Below are 23,058 nucleotides of genomic sequence, written 5' to 3'. Positions count from 1 at the left end.
GCGTCCTCTGGCGGATATTCCAATGAGTCTAATGATACACACTACAGTACAGTAGTTGAGGATTCTGTACCTGCTACATTTTTTTATTAAATCTGTCATACAGGTTTATCCATAAACTTCAAACACTAGACACTAGGAGTAGTCAATAGAGTGGAAATGTAAAATAAAATTATTCTAACAATGCAAACGCTCTCCTAACTTTCTATGAATAAGCATGGTGTGCTATGAACCCACAGCACAAGTAACCAAATTGTAGGTCTCTTTCAAAGACAATTACATTATGTGAGTCCGTTGCTCACATTTACAAGGATCTGAGATATCAGATCTGAAAAGGCATTAGTTGAGTCTTGCTGAATGCTTTAGCATCGCAAATGAAGGCAAGTATACATGGTACCTTAACACAGTTCACTCCAAGCCATCATTTACTAAAATTACATACTTTGCATTTAGAAAGAAGAACAGTACACGATCTGTCAGTATAGATGGGCTCTACTTGAAAAAGGCAAACAAATAAATCTGTATAATTTAGTCTGTAAAACACTGATTTCAATTAAACATTTTATACGGCACAATTCAAAAGCAGCATAAAAATAACAGTAACTTTGCGAGAACAAAAAAAATATTCAGACACAGATTGCACTTTAAGTTGGTACGGTCACAGCCATGCAACATAATTCATATATAGTATGTATTAGATATATAACATATATACTTAACAAACATTTAGATAAAAAATAGAAATTGCACATTCTCAAAATTTGATTTGTCATATTAGGGGACTGAATTGTTCATATAGAAATGTCACTAAGTCTGTCCAAGCTCAATTCATGAGGTCGGTAAGTGTCGTTTCAGGACATCCTTGGCATTAGATGGCAGACTGTCAGGAAAGTTCACATCAAACTCCACAATGAGGTCCCCTCTTTGTTCTGGGTTCTTTGGGAAGGGCAGTCCTTGTCCAGCAATGACCTTCCTCATGCCGGGTTTGATAACATCGGTTATCTTCATATTGCACGTTTTACCGTCTATCGTCGACACGGTAACAGAGCTGCCACACAATGACTAGGATCAAAGACAAAACAATTGTCAGATAAGAAATATTGGTAACTCTTTACAATAATATTATTAACAATATTCTGTTACCAAAATATTCTAAACTTTAACTTTAAATGTGTTATTATTAGTTCTACTATACTAATATGACAAAGTTTACATAAAAGCAGTCTTGTTAGTATTAACTGTTCATAACTGCATAACTACAATATAAATAGATATAAAACAAGTTATAAAAAGTTTTACATTTTCATCCCTTTATAAAAACAATGACTGACTAAGTTTTATGTATGCCTGGTGTGAGCTGCTTTCAACTCTGATTGAATTGGACCAGCTTTTAGATACGCATTCATTTTTCAGCTTTTCATGCTATTCATGCACATCTTGACTCTCAGTTATTCCTTTAAACTTTCTTCTTAAAACGACAAGCATCAGGACAAGAAGAACTTGTCAACACAAAACTTTCCCATTATGATAGTATCCTGTACACATATAGGCCTACCATCATTTCTATTCATTATACTGCAAATATTGTGTGCAAAAATATATCCAACTCTTTCCTTTTCATCACCTGCATCCCATCCAACAGCCTGAAACCATATTTCAATGGGTTTGACGGCCACCCTGTGTCATGACATTTACAGACACAGGACTGTCTATCAATGATTCTGCCATATATGCACATCTTGATGGCCATGTAACAGTTTAAGTGGGCGAGCTCCTTTTCTGGCATCTCACAACAGATGATCGAGCTCATATTCCTTCCAGTCCAAACTGCATTATGTAAGAGACAAGATTTCACCCAAAGAATTTAACATTTTTAGCTAGGCAAATGTACAAAACTGTGCCTTATACAAACTTGCACAGATAAATAGATCTATAGACTATAAAAGTGTTTATAATTTTAACTGAAACAAAATGCTAATTGGCAATTTAACATGTTAAACTGTAATTCTTACATGCTGTAATTTAACCTACCATAAATGGTGTAAAATTATATTGCATTTAATGGAATTAATAACTACGACTAATTTTGCAGAAAAATACTGTCTAAATTTTTTTTTTTTGAAGTAAAAATTATGCATTATCATATAATTTACAAGGTGAAAATCTATATTATGTTCAACAAGACAACATTTTTGAAGTCAGACTTATCATTGGATTGAAAAATAGATAGTTTTATAAGCCTGCTGTAATTTAAATGATCATATATGGTTGAATATTATATTGCATGCACTTTTACTGTAAAATACTGTTATGCTTTTGGGAGTAAAAAAAATTAATTATCTAATTTAGGTGAAAATCTATATTATACTCAGCAAGACAACATAATAGTCAGATGATAGATAGACAGATAGATAGATAGCACAACAGTCAGATGTCAGTCAGTGGCTTCTCTCACCTGGCGCAAACTGACCCGGACCGGGTACACGATATCAGACCCCTCTCGTCGAAAGTGGGCGTGAGGCTTGTCTTTAATGACAAACACGATATCGGCAGGAATAGTATTAGGCGATTCGTCACCCTCGCGTGGAAACGTGATTTTAGTTCCCTCTTTCCACCCGCGCTTGATCTCAATCGTGAGGATTTTGTCCTCGGTTCTCAAGGTCCGCCCGTCCGGATTCAAGCGATTGCGTGAGATTTTCATGCGCTTGGTGCATCCATGGAACACCTCCTCTAGAGACACCCGGAGCTCGTGGTGGATCGCGGGGTCCTGTTTTCTGCGCGGCGGACCGCCCTGACCAACTCGCTCGCGTGGAAATCCATTTATGTTAAAACTCGTAAAAGAACCAAAGGGGTCACTTCCGTCCACCTCCATGTCATCGTCATCCCGTCCATTGACTTTCCTGCCAAAAAATATCTCGAAAGGATTGGCTCCCCCGAAAAACGTGGCAAACGTCGCGTGAGGATCTCCATGGAAGGTGTAGGTGAAGTTACCTCCTGGCCCGTCGGACACCCCTCCACCTCCTTTAAGGCCTAAAATGCATAGATTTGACAGAAAACACGTTATTATCTCTGGGAGAAAGACTGAGGAAGATTTAGGCCACAGGCCTCATGATGTTAAAAGCTTGAATTACAATGCACCCCACTGCGGTCCCCCTAAATAAACACAAATCATATACGCACGTCAGACCAATTATTTATAATTACAACAGCGGTGACATCCAGTTTCGACTCTTAAATACACAACATTTACAGAGCTTCGCTTCCGATTTTAAAGAATGCGTTGATTGAGCACTAAAAGGACAAAAAAGCTTGACTGCTATGGTCAACTTTGTATAGTGTAGCCTATCCTGAGATTCCGTTTTCATTACTCCAACATGTAGCCTACATCCGAGATATTTAAGAGATTAGCAGACAGAAGGATTAAGCATTCATATTTTCGCTGTTATTTCGGAAAATACAGAGATGAAGGAAGCCTACCCTCTTCGCCGTACTGGTCATATATTTCTCGTTTCTTTGGATCACTAAGAACTTCATAAGCCTCCGCGACCTCCTTGAATTTCTCCTCCGCATTGGGCGTCTTGTTTTTGTCAGGATGCCATTTCAGAGCCTGCTTTTTGTACGCCTTTTTGATGTCGTCGTCTGATGCTCCTCTTGCGATTCCCAATATTTTGTAATAATCTTTGCCCATGTTCTCCTATGCAGACCCGGTTGGCGCCGCTTCCCGAGGATTCGTCAGTCTCTTGAAAAAGAAGTGAATAAAAGCACTGTCGGCTACGGTGTTAAATCCTGCCTCTTTAAACCGCGATACAGATGATCAGTTGATCCTATTGTGTCTGTTTGGAGGCGGTTACTCAGCACTAAAGATCTTGTGTTATTTTACCATCTTTAAATAGCCATTGCTCCCTCCCCTGTACCAGTGCAGCTCTGGAATCAGAGTGTGCTTTCTAGAACGTAGCTGAGGCACGTCATTTCCCATTTCAGATAAATCTATCTATCTATCTTACATATCATAAAGTAGGCTATGTTTCAGTAGATAATAGAATGTTATTATAGCCTACCAACCTTGAACATCTACAAAAATCTGATTTGCGCATTAAAATATATTCATAGCCTCATAATAATGCAAGTGGCAAAAGTGGAAAGACATCTGATGACTTAATCTTTTGATGAAGTTCAAAGTTGGACTTTCCATGAACACTGGCTAAGAATAGACTAAACACAGTATTAAACAAACACAAAACACCACCAGGGAAACATACATGACAGTAATATAACGAAATAAACTTTAATAAACAACGTAAATCAAATATAATCAACATATGTTCCAAAAAAAATCCCATCATCCATTGATTTATCTTTTAAATTATTTCAAACATCAGTATTCAATGTTTTATGTTAAAAACAAAACACAATCTATCTATCTATCTATCTATCTATCTATCTATCTATCTATCTATCTATCTACAGTATGAAAACAAAATCTGACAAGAAAGAGGTTCCACTTTATTTCATTTGCTATATTCTTGTATGAGAAATAAGGCAAAGAGAGTAGTACAATTTAAATTAAAATGAAATCAAATATGACCCCAAATTGCACGATGGCTCTATTTTGTCTTTCGTCATATGTTGATTAAAGAAAGCCTGACATTCCATAAATGAATGATCGACATGCTTACTGTAGGCCATACGAAATATTTCATTCCAAAATTAGCTTATGCTGGCTCATAGCTGCAGCATCATATGACCTTTCTTTTTCTCTAGGCTAGGCTATTATATTGTCTCCCATCAGGACAATTTAACCCCATCTGTCCTTCAGATCACTCTAAACATTTAGACTAAAATAATAGTAATAGAACTAAACAATAATAGCCTAATAATAAAACTAAAGAATAGGCCAGACCCCTCAGTAGCATATTAGCTACTCTAAAACTGTAATGCTTCATTCGTCTTGTAGCTAGTAATCAAAGTCACTATAGATGCAGACAATTAGACATAATTTTCCGAAAATAGATGGAAAATATGAGATAATAAAAGGCAGCACTCTAATTATAGTAGTTCGATCTTTCACTGGCAGGTGGCACCCTGCCGATACAAGATCCAGTTTCCTCCCCATCCCAACTTTCTCCTCACCCAGACCGGCTTTGCATATTTGAAGTAAGCCTAATCTTTGAATACATATTAGATAACGAGTCTAATAGGAATACAACATAAAGAAATTAACCAGAAATAACCATGTTTGGCCGCACAGCTTATCCATATAATAACACACCACAGTTCCATCTGCTGGTTCGCATCGGTATATCGCGAGTTTTCCCTCTGCTATGCTGGCTTTCAGCTGGACCACCGCATTGTGCTCCATCCTCTGACTCAGCGTTATCAGAGTAAATAAGGTGAAAATACAATTCACCACAAATTAAGTATCAATCGTAACTTTTAAAAGAAGAACATTTCGTATTTTACGTCGGATCGCAATATTAATCATGGATCACTTCCGCGGCTTGTTTGATAAACTCGACAAGAATGAAGACGGTTTTATATCTACCGAGGAGCTGCAGAGTGAAATGCGAAGGATTGGTGTGGAACCAGTTTGTGAAAAGGTTCAAGTAAGACTTCTTTGTGTGGAATTAAATACGGCTACATTTGAAGAGATGTAGACAAAAGTAATCATTATTTTATACACTCTAAAAAATGTTGGGTTAAATATAACCCAGCTATTGGGTTGTTTTGACCCAGCTAACAACCCAGTTGGGTCAAAACAACCCAATAGCTGGGTTTGTCCCCTTTTAACCCAGCATTTTTTAGAGTGTATGTATCTGGATTACATTATTGTCAGTAAATATACTCTTTTGTTCAGGCTATCTTGTCCAAATATGACCAAAATGAGGATGGGCATCTAAGCTATCAGGAATTTCTTATTTACATGATGGACAGAGAGAAGAAATGGAAAATAGATTTCCATGCCCTTGACAGAAATAAATGTGGTAAGCCGTCCGTCTGTGACAAATATCCATATTTTCTATTTAAAACAGCTTTATGTCTAAGAACTGGTCTTTGTTTGGCGGTGTAAAATGTGCTCTCAGCTCACCAAATAAAGTATCAAGACAGTGGCACAACTTTATATTTTTTTCCCTTTGATATAGGGGCCATTGACCTGGAGGATATAATCTCTCTGTTTATGGAATTAGGTTTGGTCATATCAAAACCCAACGCAAAGCGAATCATTCAAATGTAAGAGACTTGATGGTGCTGCCTTCACATTTGCAATAGTTTCTCCTTGTAAATTATTATAAAACACTAGTTTACCAAGTAATAGACATCAAGATCACTTTATGTTTGAGATGGGCCAGATACCTTGACATATAGGCTATTATATATGGATTTATGTAAATCTCCAAGAGTTTTGTGATCTGACAGTTTAAGTTAAATGCATGGCATATGTATTGATTAAGCTATTAATCAGAATATTAACATTAAATTCTGATTGTCATTAGGATGGATGAAGACAACTCTATGACAGTAGACTGGGAGGAATTCCTCCAGCACATCATCATTAACCCAGCAGAAAACATTGGAGAGTTGGTATCTTCCTGGAAACATAACCTGGTAAAAAAAAAACTGCTTTTAAATACGTATTTCTCTCTAAAAATACATACATTTAATGTATAGTTCACCCAAAATGAAAACTATTTACTCACCCCCAGTGCCTTTATGTGCTTTTTAGAGCTGTAAACTTTGTCACCATTCACTTGCATTGTGTGAACCTTGCAAACTAAGATATTAAAAAAATTGTTGTGTTCTGCATAAAAGTGATACAAATAAGTAGCCTATGACATGAGTAAATGATGGAAAAAGTCAATTTTAGCTAAATTATTGCTGTAAGATTTTGCACATATACATTTAATCTGCACTGTTCATAATCAGGTTTATAAAAGGATGTTGTCTTTTTAGGTGTTTGATGTAGGAGAGAGTCGCTCTATGCCTATTGAGTTAACCCAGCAAGAGACTGACCTGTCTATCTGGGGGAACTTTATATTGGCCGCAGGATTGGCAGATGCTGTGTCTAGAACTGTGACAGCACCAATAGACCTGCTAAAGACACGACTTCAGGTAGTTTTTGTCAATCATAACTAAAATTTGTTTGTTTTGTCTAAATTCACTTAAATGTTTTTGATTTTAAAATCAAAGGACATAAATGCATGTTAGTGCAACTAAAGATACTGTTCTGTGCAGTATTTCTCTTTGGAAGTTCTATTTTGATTTGTGTAAGTAGTTCGTGTGTGACACCTTGTGGTGAAAAATATTATTACACTACTAAATAGAACGCAACAGGAAGCACGTAAAACAGTATAAGAAGATACTCATTTTCTGTGATCTGCGTTTTGGATGTACGACATTGTTTGCGGTCTAATCCTTGGAGTAGATACGATCGTAAGTTATAATTTCATATTGAAAACAACTGCAATAATGTTGTTAGTTTAATTAAAAGCTAGTTGTTAAGATGTTCAGAGAGCGATGTTTAATTCTGGAATATAGCACGATCTGGCGGCTAATATGCTAATAAACATTCTCAGCTACAAAAGGCTCCCAATCGGACTCCTAATTCACAACATACAAGTGAGGGTTCAAGTTATGTGACGCGGAGTTATGTTGCAGGCTCACTAAGTTCTCTCCCTCCAAGGGTGAAGGAGGAATCGAATGCTGAGACAATTCCTATGAGACAGGAACAGACGATTCAACGCGACTTCCAGTGTTCTCGTTCGAATGTAAAAGTTGAGCCATTTGATGGAGCTGATGAAGTAAGGCATCAAAACTATCAAGTACGAATGCAGCGTGACTCAAGCCTGCCTTCTAAAGTCCCTGCTGAGTGCTTTACTCCAGCACCACCATCACCACATGTAAACGACTTCACTACATATTTGTTGAAAAAAGAAATGGTGAGTTCTGGCTTGTTCCAATTTGATGACTATCCAGAAAATTACTGGGCGTGGAAAACGTCTTTTCGAGCTGTAACTAGTGAACTCAATGTAGCTAGTAGAGAGGAGATTGACCTTCTTGTCAGATGGCTTGGTCCTGATTCGTCTAATCATGCTAAACGAATCAAATCAGTTCATGTCAGTAATCCTGCCTTAGGAGTTCGAATGATATGGCGTCGTTTGGAAGACTGCTATGGATGTCCAGAGGTCATCGAGCAGGCGATGTTAAAGAGACTTGACGTATTTCCTCGCATCACAAACAAAGACACGCATCGTCTGAGAGACCTTGGAGATTTGCTGCTTGAGCTGCAGTCAGCAAAAGACAATACTGTCATTTTTATTGTTTTTCCTTCACCCGGAGGAATTTTAATAACAATCACAGTCCTGTGGTTTGTGGTATTAAGAAATCCCCATTCCCAAACACCGGTTTAGAAGCATCCTTCTAAATCAAACTTAACCAAAAGGGAAAAGAGAAGAGAATTTAATTATACTCATTCTGCTACCAGAAAAGGGTATTTTGTTGTTTAATCTTTCCCTCTCATCTTACCATTAACTTTCTTTCCTTACAAAAAAAAAATTCTCTTACAGGAAACTTGGAAGCAGCCAATTTGTTCTGTGCAGTATTTCTCTTTGGAAGTTCTATTTTGATTTGTGTAAGTAGTTCGTGTGTGACACCTTGTGGTGAAAAATATTATTACACTACTAAATAGAACGCAACAGGAAGCACGTAAAACAGTATAAGAAGATACTCATTTTCTGTGATCTGCTTTTGGATGTACGACATTGTTTGCGGTCTAATCCTTGGAGTAGATACGATCGTAAGTTACTAATTTCATATTGAAAACAACTGCAATAATGTTGTTAGTTTAATTAAAAGCTAGTTGTTAAGATGTTCAGAGAGCGATGTTTAATACTGGAATATAGCACGATCTGGCGGCTAATATGCTAATGAAGCTGCACAATCCTTTTTTCTTCAAGTACATGTTCTTACCATAAATCAGTTGTTTATTTAATTGTTTGATTATGTAAGTGGATGTTTGTGAATATAAAATATCCATGATATTTGTAAATCACTTTGTAATTTGTATCTTTTATGTTTCTTTAAGTTCTACAGTAAAGTAAAGTGTGCATCACATAAGCACAACGAAGAACGTGTGATGGAGCTTTATTTCTGTTAGCTATCTGTCAACGCATGGTTCAGAACACCATTGCCAGGGCAGAATAGATACACTAATAGAAAATTATTTGCAAGATGACGAGAATGAAGGCAAGTCACCCAAGGTGAATAGGCTAAAAATTTAATAGATATCACAATCACCAGTTGATTGGTTACATTAAGAAAAAGAAAAAAGAAAAAAATGTATTACAAGTTTTCTGAAAAGTTATTTTTGAATATGCAAATGAGACATGGTCTAATTAAATATACATTCATTTGCATACATTTTTAGAATGGAACAACCAGGCTCAAAATTCTTGTTTCTGTTTTCTTGAGTTTAATATTTTTACAAAGGGGATTTGGGATATCTCTTTTTATCATAAATCAGAAAATACTGTCCACATCCAGGAAAAAAAAAGTTCATTTTCACTATGTTTTCAGGACATAGTTGTATAAAATGTTGTATAAAATCAGGCAAATGATAAATCCCTCTGTAAGAACATTTTGAATAAGATAGGAATGCAACTCTAAAGTTTGGTGTATGTAAGTGCTACTGAAGTAATTTCTAATCAATGACTTAATAACCACAAACAACCTGGATGTTATGTTTCTAAAGGAAACGTGCCTAGAAGACAGCTGCAGTGCAACAGTCATCAATGAAACAGCCCCTCCTAACTTTACTTTCATGAGTGTCTGCAGTCCACGATTCTGGATAAATTGAGAATCACAATTTTTTTGTCTCAAATAGAGATCACGATTCTCCCACGATTCTGAACTAAACAAAATAATGTGTGGCAAAATATTATTGCTGCAGTCTATTTAAAAGTGTTTAATTAATTTGAATGAATTATTAAACATTTTAATATACACTACCTGCCAAAAGATTTTGAACAGTAAGATTTTTTATGTTTTTTGATAATGAATTCTCTTCTGCTCACCAAGCCTGCATTTATTTGATACAAAGTACAGCAAAAACCAAAAAACTGTATTATTTTGAAATAGTTTTACTATTTAAAATAACTTTCTATTTGAATATATTTTAAAATTTAATTTATTCCTGTGATTTCAAAGCAACATTTATCTGAAATATAAATCTAATTTCTATTTTCAAATTTTCAAAAAAAAAAAAAAAATTAAATTATGAAAAAGTTGTTTGAATCAATGATTCAACGACTCATTCATAATCCTACTGGATGAATCAGCGTTTTTGAACGATTCTCTTGAATAAATGATTCATTCAATTATACATTTTTTAAAGTCACTTTTCAACAAATGCAATCGACACAAGCGTTATGTGGCGGTTACTTTCATACGCGGATTTGCTCTATTTTGGTCGCGCTACCATAGATATCAATGTTTGTATCTGAATGATAAACTTTCATACCAGCATTTCTGTGATAATATGAATGACTGTACAACAGAAATAATACTATGTAGTTGAAAAGACTGTTTGTGAAGCGGTTTCTTAACCAAACATGGTAACTGCTCTCTGTGTGTCAGCGGCAGTGCGAACGCACATTTGAATCATCCGGTAAGACTTTGTCAAAGGTTTAATAGACACGGGAGAATCGTTGTCATTTAGAAACGAGATCGTGTGGTTGTCTGAATCGAGATCGCATCTTTTAATGATTAATCGTGCAGCTCTAGTCTGCAGGACTGTTAGGAGAGGTGGAGGTGTAGCTGCTCTATTTAAAGATGTCTATCAATGCAAGCAAGTGTAATTTGGTCAGTAGGCTACTTGTCTTTTGAATATATAGGGATTGCGCTGAAAGGTGCTCCACGCATTCTGTACATCATTATTTACAGGCCTCCAAAATACTCTCCAGCCTTTGTTGAAGAGTTCACAGAAATGTTATCAATGATTTCCTCAGAGTTTGACTGTTTTGCTATTGCAGGGGATTTTAATATTCACATAGATAATGCAGAAATCAGAGCTTCAAAAGAAATTATAACTGTTTTAAACACTTTTGACCTGATTCAGCATGTGCATGAACCCATACACAATCATGGACATACTCTAGATTTAATCATCAGTAGGGGTCTAAACAGTTCATCCATTGTTATTAAGGACGTAGAACTATCTGATCACTTCTGTATTTTCTTTGATATATTGATCTCTGCTACCACTGAATCTAGATCTGTCTCTGTCAGAAAGAGATGCATTAACGAGAACACTAGTGTGCTATTTATGGAGGCTATATCTTAAACACCAAGCATTTCTGCAGACTCTGTTGATCTTCTCCGTGATTCCTTTAACTCAAAAGTTAAGCATTTTATTGATGATATTGCTCCTGTGAGAGTCGGCAAGAAGACTGGCAGACAAATATCAGCTTGGAGAAAATCAACAGCAGTACAGATTATGAAAAGACAATGCAGAAAAGCTGAGCGGATGTGGCGGAAGACGAAACTTGAAATTCACTATAGCATCTATAAAGACTGCCTTCATGCTGTCAATGTGGAACTAGCCACAGCTAGACAGAGTTTCTTCTCAAACCTTATAAACAGTAACTTAAACAACACTCGCACTCTTTTTGCTACTTTTGAGAGACTGACAAACCCCCTCAAGTCAGATTCCCAGTGAAATGTTCTCTGACAGAAAATGCAATGAGTTTGCTTCCTTCTTTTCTGAGAAGATCAATAATATCAGGAAGGCGATTAGCACATCCCCAAATTATGCAGAGGTCAGACAGATTCGACCGCAATATCAAAAATAAGATACTATGTCTATTTTTGAAGAAATTGATAGCAAAATTTTGGAAGAAATAGTGTAGCATCTAAAATCGTCAACCTGCTATCTTGAAAAACTTCCCACATCTTTTTTCAAAAGGGTGCTTAACTGTTTGGAAACAGATCTCTTAGAAGTGGTGAATGCCTCACTTCTTTCAGACTCCCTGAAAACTGCAGTTGTTAAGCCCCTTATGAAAAAGAGCAATCTTGATAACAACATTTTGAGCAATTATAGACCAATATCAAATAGAGGTTATTATGTGAGTATAGGAGAGCATAAGTCTAAGTGGACGTCCATGACATGCGGAGTCCCACAAGGCTCAATTCTTGCACTGCTCTTGTTTAGCCTGTATATGCTCCCACTAAGTCAAATAATGAGAAAGAACCAAATTGCCTATCACAGCTGATGATACCCAGATTTACCCAGCCTTATCACCAAATGACTACAGCCCCATTGACTCCCTCTGCCAATGCATTGAAGAAATTAACAGTTGGATGTGCCAACATTTTCTTCAGTTAAACAAGGAGAAAACTGAAGTCATTACATTTGGAAACAAAGATGAAGTTCTCAAGGTGAATGCATACCTTGACTCTAGGGGTCAAACAACTGAAAATCAAGTCAAGAATATTGGTGTGATTCTGGAGACAGACCTTAGTTTCAGTAGTCATGTCAAAGCAGTAACTAAATCAGCATACTATCATCCCAAAAACATAGCAAGAATTAGATGTTTTTTTTTCCAGTCAAGACTTGGAGAAACTTGTTCATGCCTTTATCACCAGCAGGGTGGACTATTGTAATGGTCTCCTCACCGGCCTTCCCAAGAAGACCATTAGACAGCTGCAGCTCATCCAGAATGCTGCTGCCAGGATTCTGACTAGAACCAGAAAATCTGAGCATATCACAGCAGTCCTCAGGTCCTTACACTGGATTCCAGTTACATTTAGGATTGATTTTAAAGTACTTTTACTCGTTTATAAATCACTCAATGGCCTAGGACCTAAATACATTGCAGATATGTTCACTGAATATAAACCTAACAGACCACTCAGATCATTAGGATCGAGTCAGTTAGAAATACCAAGGGTTCACACAAAACAAGGGAAATCTGCTTTTAGCTATTTTGCTGCCCGCAGTTGGAATCAGCTTCCAGAAGAGATCAGATGCGCTAAAACATTAGTCACATTCAAATCTAGACTCAAAACTCATCTGTTTAGCTGTGCATTTTTTGAATGAGCACTGTGCAATGTCCGAACTGATTGCACTGTATTTTATGTATGTATATAAGGATTTTTAAATCATCTTTAAAGTTGTTTAATTCCTTGTTTATTTTTGTGATTATTATTTATGATTATTTTACTTTCTTTTATGTAAAGCACTTTGAATTACCATTGTGTACGCAGTGTGCTATATAAATAAACTTGCCTTGCCTTGAAGTGGAGATTTTTGGCTCAGTGCAGGAGAAACAAAAAATCATTTTGAGAATACCCTTCAAAAGTATGTATTTTAATTGAAATCTGCAGACACAAATGGAAAAAAGTGCAATAAAATGAAAAGTATAACTTGTATGATTTTCTATATAGTCTGAATCAACACTGCATCCAAAATCTAGAAAATCTAAGTTTAGATAGAATTTGTATTTCAATTAAATTGGAAGTAACCACAATATATTTAATTTGGGAAACTGAGTGTCTGATCTCACAATAATAGCTTAATACACTGCAATATGCTGGATAGGTTTTTGGATCCAAAGCTGTGTCTCTGGGATTCCGAGAGCTGCAGACGGGAGGTTTTAGATCCTTGTGGCAAGGAAATGCTGTGAATGTTCTTAAAGGAACACCACAATCAACGCTTCAGTGCTTCATCTATGCCCAGGTATGCTAACAAACATGCACACACATTCGCTTGCATGCATAGAAATGTTTGAACATTCGTTCTGTTTACACAGATATCGGTCAAATTTTCTTATCAGGCCGATACCGATAACAGAAAAAATGAGCATTTATCGGCCGATACCGATATGGTGGCCGATATATCGTGCATCCCTACTTTATTTTGATAGTACACTTTAAACATTCTACAAACTGTAAAAAACTTTGCAACTACATGTCAAATAACTCTCATTACAGCATTTGTAGACCGTTAGGTTAGGGTTAGTAGAATAAGTTTCCGTACTTGCAAAGTTAGTCAGTAGAACGTCTGTTGAGTGACCATCAAAATAAAATCTTAGATATTAAGCAGACAGTCTACTAATACTCTAATGACTGCTAGTTGACATGTAGTTGCAAAGTTATTTATAGGTATTTGAATGGCTAAAGTGGAATGTCAAAATAAAGTGTTACCTTATTTCTTTATGTCACTGTCCTTACAGATGAGGATGTACACTCTTGGCGACAGGGACAGTCTGTCAGTCCATCAAAGGTTTGGACTGGGCTGTGTGTCAGGGACCGTGGCACATGCTGTGTTCTATCCCTTAGAGGTATCACAGTGACAACAGGTTGGAGTTCCTTACTGTTAGGTTTTGTTTGTGAAATGTTTGTGAAAGAAAGTGTGTAGTTGTCATGTCTGTCAGCATTTTTATCTAGAAGGTGAACTTTTACAAAGAATTTCTCATGCAATAACCAGTTACACTACCTGGATATAACCCTGGAAGTCATAAAAAGTCAGTTTTTTTCTTTTTCAGAACATGACACATTGAGAAATGTCATATTTCTTTCGCTCTAATTTACTTTACAACAAAGGATTCTGACGGTTTCATGTTTATCACATTTTTCCCCCCCTGACTGTGCCTTTATATGAATCAGAATGCATGGAACGGTTGCAGAACCACTGCATTTTAATCACAGTCCAAACAAAACATGCTACATGTAGCATGAGAAGGTTTTGATGTAGATAGTATATTTTCAAAATGTAAAGCAAAAACAGACTGGTCTTTAGCTTTGTGAATTTATGCTATATAAAACATCTGCACGAAACAAAAACAGCAGATGGGCTGACTGAGAACGTAAATTCACTCTCTGACAGCAGGTGGCGCATATGAAACAGCAGCCATACAGTGTTTCCTTGGTTACTGCTGTAAACAAAGCAGAATGCTACATTAATATGCATTATAAAGCAGCAGGCTGTTTGTTGTTAGGATGACAAAAAGCTTTAAAAGTTACATTTTCGGCTTGGTCTGCCTCAGCTCGTCAATGTCAAAATAATTGAGATGGCCAATCAAATCAAAGTATATTTGATTTGTAGAATATATTAATAAAGCAATAAGCCCCAAGAAGCCGTGGTTTACAGTGAATTTATAACCGCTAAGGGTTATAAGCAGCTCTAAATTCACTGTAAACCACGGCTTCACGGGGCTTATTGCTTTTATAAAATGGTTATTCCATATACGTAGTAAGTTTCACAGAATAAAACAGAGCAAATAAAGTGTAATGATATAAAACGGTATTCTTCCATCAAACAATGTAGTTCCTCAGAAACAGTTGTGGTTCCAACAAAGTGGTTGCCGAGCAACACACAGAAGTAAACAAAGGTGTATGGTTGTAGTGTAATTTACAACAGCTTCGAACGCGGCTCAACCAATCAGAATCAAGGACCGTAACTCTCCGTTTTATAAACATTATTATACATTTTCTCCTAATTGAATTTGTCTTCAGCATCTCTGGCTTCTGTTAACAGCCGTTTACAGTTAGGTTATTTGCTCAGTTAAATAATTAGTTTTGTGTTATTAATAGTGCTGTCAAATTATTAATTCCAATTAATCGCATCCAAAATAAAAGTTTGTGTTTACAATATATATGTGTGTGTACTGTGTATATTTATTATGTATATATAAATACACAAACACGCATGTATATATTATAAAATATTTACATGTAGATATATATACTGTATATTGTAACGAGTCATTCCACTTAAGGCGAGCGTAGTGAGAACCCAAGTGCAGTTTTATTTACAAAGTTGATCCAAACATGATACACAGACTTGCCGAGGCACAAACAGACTAGACTCACCGACAGCAGGTTACAACTTAAATACATGACGAGAGACAATGGCAACATGATGGCTACTTATAGCAAACAAGAGGGTCACATGACAAGAACAAAGACACATGACTAGGACAACCAATCAGAACATGACACATACACAAGGCAGAGATACATGAGGGCAAGGGAAGCATGACACTAACAGGGTGAAACAATTACAAAATAAAAGACATGAAAACATGAAACAAAACCCAAACACAAAACCCCACATTACATATATATTCAAATATAATTTATATTATATATAAATAATTATATTTTATATATAAACAAAACATTTTTCTTAAATTTGTATGCATGCGTGTGTATTTATATACATAATAAATATGCACAGTACACACTCATATATTATGTAAACAAAACCTTTTATTTTGGATGCGATTAATCGCGATTAATCATTTAACATCACTAGTTATTAATAGTTCTAAAAGTTCTCCAAGCATTAGTCAGAAGTGCACGCAGTTAACAGGGATTGACTCTCAGTTCATGACGATGTCTACATTGCTTAGCCACTTGTACTAGTATGCCGATTTTTTTTAAGTTCCAAAAGTTTCTAACAATCCACATCCACAAGGCAGGCAAACTAAACAACCAAAACTGAAACAAGGGGAACTTAAGCTGCCTTCACGTCCTGTCGAAATTACCGTAGGCTCAAGATGAAAACACATGACGTTAGATGATCATGTCCTTGGACTCGGAATTATGCATTTCTATGGCAACACTATCAACTCCAAAACATAGAGCATAAATTAATCTGCTGCTGTCAGGTGGTACAAGTCGTAGCTCTCAGAAAACGCCCAGCCTACAAGCTGTAATTATGAGGTCTACGAGAACGTGAACGCTTTTTACAAGTTGAAATCTTGTAATTGCAGTAATTCTGATATAGCGTGAATGCTGCATTAAATAAACAGAGCCAAAAAGGTAAATTAACGATGCACACCTGAACAGAATGACACAATCAACTCAGTAACCATGACAACAAAAGAAAGGTAGGTTCTAGAACAAAGGAAAAAGGAAACTGAATAGAAGCAAACTAAGAGTCCATAAAAATTAAATGAACACATCACTGATAATTTGTTACATTATCTTTGTGTTGTATTATTTTCATGCTCCCACAGAGAATGATGGCTAATGAAATTTTGTCACACAAGCCTTTTGCCTCATATAACAGCTAAACGCACTGCGAAATATACTGCTACATTTAATTGTCAGTAATTGTGACCCAAAATGAAAACAAAAAGTTGTTGTTACTTGTAATAAAAAAAGTTAACTAAAATAAAAAAAATCTTTAATTGTATCACTGTACTAAAATAACTAAAACTGATGTAAAAGATAATATATATATATATAATGCTAATAAAAATGACAAAACACAACTAAAACTTTAATTGAAATAAAATTACAAATATTTAAAAAATAAAAACTTATTCAAAATATTAATAAAACTATAATAATGGTATCTCACTGTTGCTAAAATAACATTGATTGTGACAAAATGTTTAAAATAAGAAATGTCATGAAATCTAAAGTCCTGAGCAACTGCAAGAAATAAAGTTGCAACTGCAAGAAATAAAGTCACAATTGCAAGATATAAAGTTACAATACAACTTTTAAAGTCATAAGTATTAAAAATAAAGTCAGAGTTCTGAAACATAAACTCACATTTATGAGAAATAAAGAGTCATTTGTGAGATATAGTGACATTGTGAGATATATAGTCACAATTACCAATACAGTCACAATTGTGAATTACAAGAAATAAAGTCAATTCATACATACAATTGCCTTACATATTATAGTAATTTTTCAATAGGACACAAAATGCATTCAAACTGAGCTGTAGTTAACATTCACAATTACGACTTATTAGAACAACATTAATTTGCTGACTAATTTTGTATTCTTCTAATGGCAGGTGTTGAAAGTTAGACTCAATCTCCAGCCTGCTGGTACATACAATGGAGTACTGGGATGTGCCAGATTGATTTACCAGAACGAGTCTGTGTCAGCTTTCTACAGAGGGTTCAAACCTAGCATACTCTGCATGATACCTTATGCTGGAGTGGAATGTGCAGTGCATCAGGTAATTCAGGGCACTGGAGGAGGTATCTTACCTGAGCATTCAATCAAGAAGAGACAAACTACAAAACTGCTTTTACTTTCAGGTAGTGTCATTGCTGAATAGGCAAGCTGCAAGTTTTATTTTCTTATCATCCTAACTTGCACAACTGTAAGTTTCATCTATTACCTGATTGTTCATAAAATCATAAAATGTTAATTAAGGAACATTGCTAAAAGTTTAAAACTAAGTCTTAGTGTGTTTTTTATGTGACATTTTGTAACATTCATTGTCAAATATTTCATATTTTGTTATTTTTTATTATATGGTATTTTTTATATCACTGAACAAATATTAACCTAAAATATGATTTATGCAAAAAAACATCTATATTCATTGATTTTATTCAAGTAAATAATAATACCAGTAAACCCACATTTAATGGTTAGATCATATAGAAATAGTTCTTGAACAATCGCAGTTTACCACTTTTTTACATGTTTGATGATGATTATTAAAATATCCAAAAATCCAGCTGTATTTATTCAGTGCAACTTATAACATCCAAGTGGAAGATATAACACCAACATGTCAGAAAAAAACAAAAAACAGAATCCCCCCTCCTAAAAATAACTTGTAAATCAGGTGTAGCCAATCACCTTCTCAATGGCACACAAAGCCGTTTGGCTTTCAGCTGTGATCAGCTGTGGTCATTTTGATTAGCTCAGCATGAAAAGAGCTTTCCTGCAGCATTTCAGTCCTTGGTAGTGCAACTGAAGCAAACAATCAACTATGGGTGGCAAGGCACAGAAAAAGATCTTCGGGATAAAGTATTGGACAGGCACAAGTCAGGAAATAGATTTAAAAAAATCAATGGCTTTATCAATGCCTAGAAGCACAGTGAAGTCTATTATTAAGAAGTGTTAGGTATTACGTATGGTACAACACAGACCCTCGCTGGATCGGGATGTCGCTCCAAACTGGATGAAAGAGCCAGAGGAAACTGGTCAGAGAGGTGACCAAGAGGCCTACAGCAACTCTGAAGCAGTTGCAGGAATTTATGTCAAAGAGTGGTCATTGTGTGCATGTGACAACAATATCACAAATTATTCACAAATGTGGCTTGTATGCGAGGGTTGGAAGAAATAAGCCACTCCTCAAGAAAGGCCTCGTGCAGTCATGTCTGAGCTTTACCAGAATGCACCTTGAAGATTCTGAGGCAGATGAGACTAAAATTTAATTATTTGGCCTCAACACCAAATGATATGTCTGGCAGAAAGCCAGCATAGCTCACCATTCAGCATTCCTACAGTAAAGCTTGGAGGTGGTAATATCCTGTTATGGGGGTGTTTCTCTGCAGCAGGGACTGGAGCACTTAGAAGGAAAAATGGATGGGGCAAAATAATGTCAAATTCTTGAGGAAAATCTGCTGCCCTCTGCCAGAAAGTTGTCAGTGGGAAGAAGGTTTACCTTCCAACATGACAATGAAAGAAAGCACACAGCAAAACTGAGCACACAGTGGTTGAATGGGAAAAAGTAATGTCCTTGCATGGCCTCGTCAGAGCCCAGACTTAAACCTCATTGAAAAATCTGTGGAATGACTTGAAGACTGCAGTCCACAAACAGTCAGCAACAAATTTAACTGAACTTGAGCAGTTCTGCAAAGAAGAGTGGGCAAATATTGTGAAGTCTAGATGTGCAAAGTTAGTAGAGACATATCCCAACAGACTAAAGGATGTAATTAAAGCAAAAGATGGTTCAACAAAATACTGACACAAGGGGGTGATCCTTTCTCCAACTCAGTGATTCTGTTTTTTTATTTTCATTTTTTTCAGAAAAGTTGGTATTATATCTTTCACTTGGATGTTATAAGTTGCACTGAGTAAATACAGCTGGATAAAACAAAAACTGTGTCCGTCTTCATTTCAGGCTGCAAAGCAACAAAATGCAATTATTTTAAAGGGGGTGATTCTTTTCTATACCCACTGTACACTGTACACTGTACACACACACACACACAGGTTTGTTTTTATGGTTTATGGGGACTCTCCATAGGCGTAATGGTTTTTATACTGTACAAACCGTATTTTCTATTGCCCTACACCAACCCTACCCCTAAACCTACCCCTCACAGGAAACTTTCTGCATTTTTAGATTTTCAAAAAAACTCATTCTGAATGATTTATAAGCCTTTTGAAGTACGGGGATACTGAAAATGTCCTCATAAATCACCTTCTCGTTGTAATACCCATGTTATTACACAAATGTGTGTCCTCATAAACCACATAAACATGCACACACACACACACACACACAAGTCATGTATCTTTTATTCTAAAAAAAAAAAAAACATTTCCATGCCAACAATTATTGCCATATAACATGAAACCTTTCTCCTCTGGCAGTCAATTATGAGCTGGGCTAGACAGGATCCAGAGCACTTCAGTGACCCCAAGCTCTTCCTCTTCAGTTTTGCAGCATTTGCATCAGGACAGGCCACTAGTTACCCTCTTGCGGTCATCCGAACACACCAGCAAGCACAAGGTGAATATTAACCTGAACTGATGATAATTACTTGGATGAATGTTTTCTTCAATCAACAAAAATGTCTTCTAAGGCTTTTACTAAGTGGTATTTGTGCTGTACAATCTTGCAAAAAATGTTTATTTTTTAGAATATGCATGGCTATCAGTCTTGTTTTAGAGCACTAAATACAGCTCTGTTCACATACAGTTTGTTAAATAACATTGTCAATTGAAGCACAGTGTTACAGAAGTTGCTATTTTTATGTACATTTTAGTCCCTGTGGTAGCAAGCATTATTCACAGGTTTGAGGGCAAAAACAGCAAAGAGCTTGACCTTCAGTTGTTCTTTTATACAGAGAGTATTCGAGCAGGTGCAGTAAGCTCTTTTAACAGGACAGTTCAAGAAGAGTAAATATTATCCTGTTGGTAAATACAATCGTCAGTCCCAGACTGTTCAAACGTGTTGTACAATATTTGTCTTGTGAATTTCTTTAGCGTTTACTAAAAATGATTTGATCCATATGTTGTTGTTTTTCCCCCTCACAATTTCAGCTTTCTGTTCAAACTCTCAGAAGCCTACAGATGCTCTTCAAGGACTCTTTGGAATCTATGAGAAATATGGAGTCAGAGGTTTTTATAATGGAATGGGTGCTAGCTTTGTAAGAGCAGTTCCTTGTGCTTTACTGAATTACACCCTGACCTCAAAATTTGAGACATTGCTTTCTTCATTGTTATAATGTTGAATGATGGTTCAGGAATGATGTCACGAACCTTGTGTATATTTATTGTTTTTTATTCCTTTGAATTATGTTAGATTACATATCTGTTATGGTAACAACTTATGACTATGGTATCAGTATCACGGTATCAGTTTTTGATATCTGAGCCTTTTAACAAGTATGAACACAGTATCTGTATTGTGCATCCATATTTGAGGCACTGTATTGGGTTAATATATATTTAACAGTTTATAATATGGTTTTTGCCGTGAAATGTTAACCATGTTACCACCCTTCCTGACATCAAAACATCTTTACTTGCTTGCTGCAGTGAACTTAATCACTATGCCACAGGTGTTAAATTGAAGGGCCAACTCAGACTTAATAAAAACGGGCATTTCCCTTTTTATTTTGCTGTATTCCCATAGGCTATATTTCCTTGTAGGCTAAGCCCCATGTTACTAAATTCCAGCAACACCCTTCCTGAATGTGTGCGAATATTATTTGTACTGTGTATAAAACGTGTTACAACTGTACTCAGTCTACCCGATCAGTATCTGTACTGAATGAAAAAAAAATCCTATTGGCAGTATGTAAACATCTGTAAAAAATCATACATTTTCCAGTTTGTTTGCAAAGAACTAAACTATAATGTAACATAAGATGTTAGAGAGATGCAGTGAGCAAAGTTTCAATGAGACATACAAAAAAGAGGAGAATAAGGACTAGGAAAATTCTAACTTGTGATAAGATGACATACTTCTGAACATTTTGTAAATATTTAAGGAATAGTTCTCCCAAAACTGAAAATTCTTTCTTTATTGGAATAGATTTGGATATATTTAACATTACATCACTTGATCACCTTTCGATCCTCTGCAGTGAATGGTTGCTAAAAAACAGCTCATTAAAAACCAACAAGTAATCCACATGACTCCAGCCCATCAATTCACATCTTGTAAAGTAAAAGGCTGCACATTTGTAGGAAACAAATCATCAGTGAAAAAAAAAACCCACTGGTGAACTTTCACATTTTAATTATTTGTACATTGAAATTAGTCTACTAAAGATATAGGGGAGCCATGGGGCTAATATTGTCACATGGGGAAGTTGTCAGAAGGGTTTATATAGGCTACTGTAGCTCAGTAACTAAAGTTTTAAAAACAAAAGTCCAATTATACAAATGCTGTTTTTGTATGTTGGTTTCAAACACGACAGCTGTCTTAACTGTAGGATCATTTATGTGAATTCTGACCCTGACATCCAAACAAATACAAATGTAGGAAGCCTGTTTCCGCCACTGAATAAACAAAAAGTAATTGCGACTTTATATCTCACAATTATATATAATTGTATATAAGACATAAACTCGCAATTGCGAGAACAAAGTCTTTATAACTCGCCATTTTGAGTTTAGCCTATATTATATCATATAGGCCTAGGCTATCAATTCTGAGAAATGAAGTCATGAAGAAAATGAAGAGTTTATATCTTGCAATTCTGATTTCATTTCTCAGAATTGTATCTCACAATTCTGAAAAAAGTCACAATTGCTAGTTTGTATTATGCAATTCTGAGAAGAATGTCAGAATTGTGAGTTAAAAGCTCGCAATTACCCTTTTTTTATTATTCAGTGGCAGAAACGGGCACATAATATTGTGACACACTCAACACACGCTCAAAACTGTGGAGATGACCGTGGACTTCAGGAGAAACCCCCCTGCACTCCCCCCACTCACCATCATGGACAGCACTGTGACTGCAGTGGAGTCATTCAGATTCCTGGGCACCACAATCTCTCAGGACCTGAAGTGGGACTCTCACATTGACTCCATTGTTAAAAAGCCCCAGCAGAGGTTGT

At 36.0% G+C, this 23,058-nt stretch overlaps 2 protein-coding genes across 2 annotated transcripts; one reads left to right on the top strand and one right to left on the bottom strand.

Moving 5' to 3' along the window:
• Window positions 1-74: 74 nt before the first annotated feature.
• On the bottom strand, window positions 75-3,962 carry LOC107566472 (dnaJ homolog subfamily B member 4-like). Its single transcript, XM_016251934.1, has 3 exons — window positions 3,475-3,962; window positions 2,453-3,027; window positions 75-1,059 (listed from the first exon to the last, which is right to left on the bottom strand). The coding sequence occupies exons 1-3, from the start codon at window positions 3,683-3,685 to the stop codon at window positions 826-828; spliced, it is 1,020 nt and encodes a 339-aa protein (XP_016107420.1). The 5' UTR covers window positions 3,686-3,962; the 3' UTR covers window positions 75-825.
• A 1,515-nt stretch (window positions 3,963-5,477) lies between these two features.
• On the top strand, window positions 5,478-21,738 carry LOC107566460 (calcium-binding mitochondrial carrier protein SCaMC-1-B-like). The gene is made up of 10 exons (XM_016251923.1): window positions 5,478-5,600; window positions 5,852-5,978; window positions 6,138-6,225; window positions 6,489-6,600; window positions 6,946-7,104; window positions 13,589-13,726; window positions 14,223-14,330; window positions 17,810-17,977; window positions 20,359-20,497; window positions 21,031-21,738. The coding sequence occupies exons 1-10, from the start codon at window positions 5,478-5,480 to the stop codon at window positions 21,213-21,215; spliced, it is 1,347 nt and encodes a 448-aa protein (XP_016107409.1). The 3' UTR covers window positions 21,216-21,738.
• The last annotated feature ends 1,320 nt before the right edge of the window (window positions 21,739-23,058 follow it).

Source organism: Sinocyclocheilus grahami, unplaced genomic scaffold (assembly GCF_001515645.1).
Source record: "Sinocyclocheilus grahami isolate Dianchi unplaced genomic scaffold, SAMN03320097.WGS_v1.1 scaffold1077.1, whole genome shotgun sequence".
NCBI lineage: Eukaryota > Metazoa > Chordata > Actinopteri > Cypriniformes > Cyprinidae > Sinocyclocheilus > Sinocyclocheilus grahami.
The sequence above is the reverse complement of the archived record's forward strand: the minus strand, read 5'-3'. Positions and strand labels throughout refer to the sequence as shown.

What these genes read in the sequence shown, in the direction of transcription:
- LOC107566472 (XM_016251934.1), bottom strand. Translation starts at nt 3,685, where the DNA reads ATGGGCAAAGATTATTACAAAATATTGGGAATCGCAAGAGGAGCATCA. An exon ending in TGACCAGTACGGCGAAGAGG is followed by an intron (nt 3,028 to 3,474) that starts GTAGGCTTCCTT and finishes TATGCATTTTAG; the next exon opens with GCCTTAAAGGAGGTGGAGGG. An exon ending in TCCGGGTCAGTTTGCGCCAG is followed by an intron (nt 1,060 to 2,452) that starts GTGAGAGAAGCC and finishes CTTTGATCCTAG; the next exon opens with TCATTGTGTGGCAGCTCTGT.
- LOC107566460 (XM_016251923.1), top strand. Translation starts at nt 5,478, where the DNA reads ATGGATCACTTCCGCGGCTTGTTTGATAAACTCGACAAGAATGAAGAC. An exon ending in GCAAAGCGAATCATTCAAAT is followed by an intron (nt 6,226 to 6,488) that starts GTAAGAGACTTG and finishes GATTGTCATTAG; the next exon opens with GATGGATGAAGACAACTCTA. An exon ending in CTGTGTTCTATCCCTTAGAG is followed by an intron (nt 14,331 to 17,809) that starts GTATCACAGTGA and finishes TTCTAATGGCAG; the next exon opens with GTGTTGAAAGTTAGACTCAA.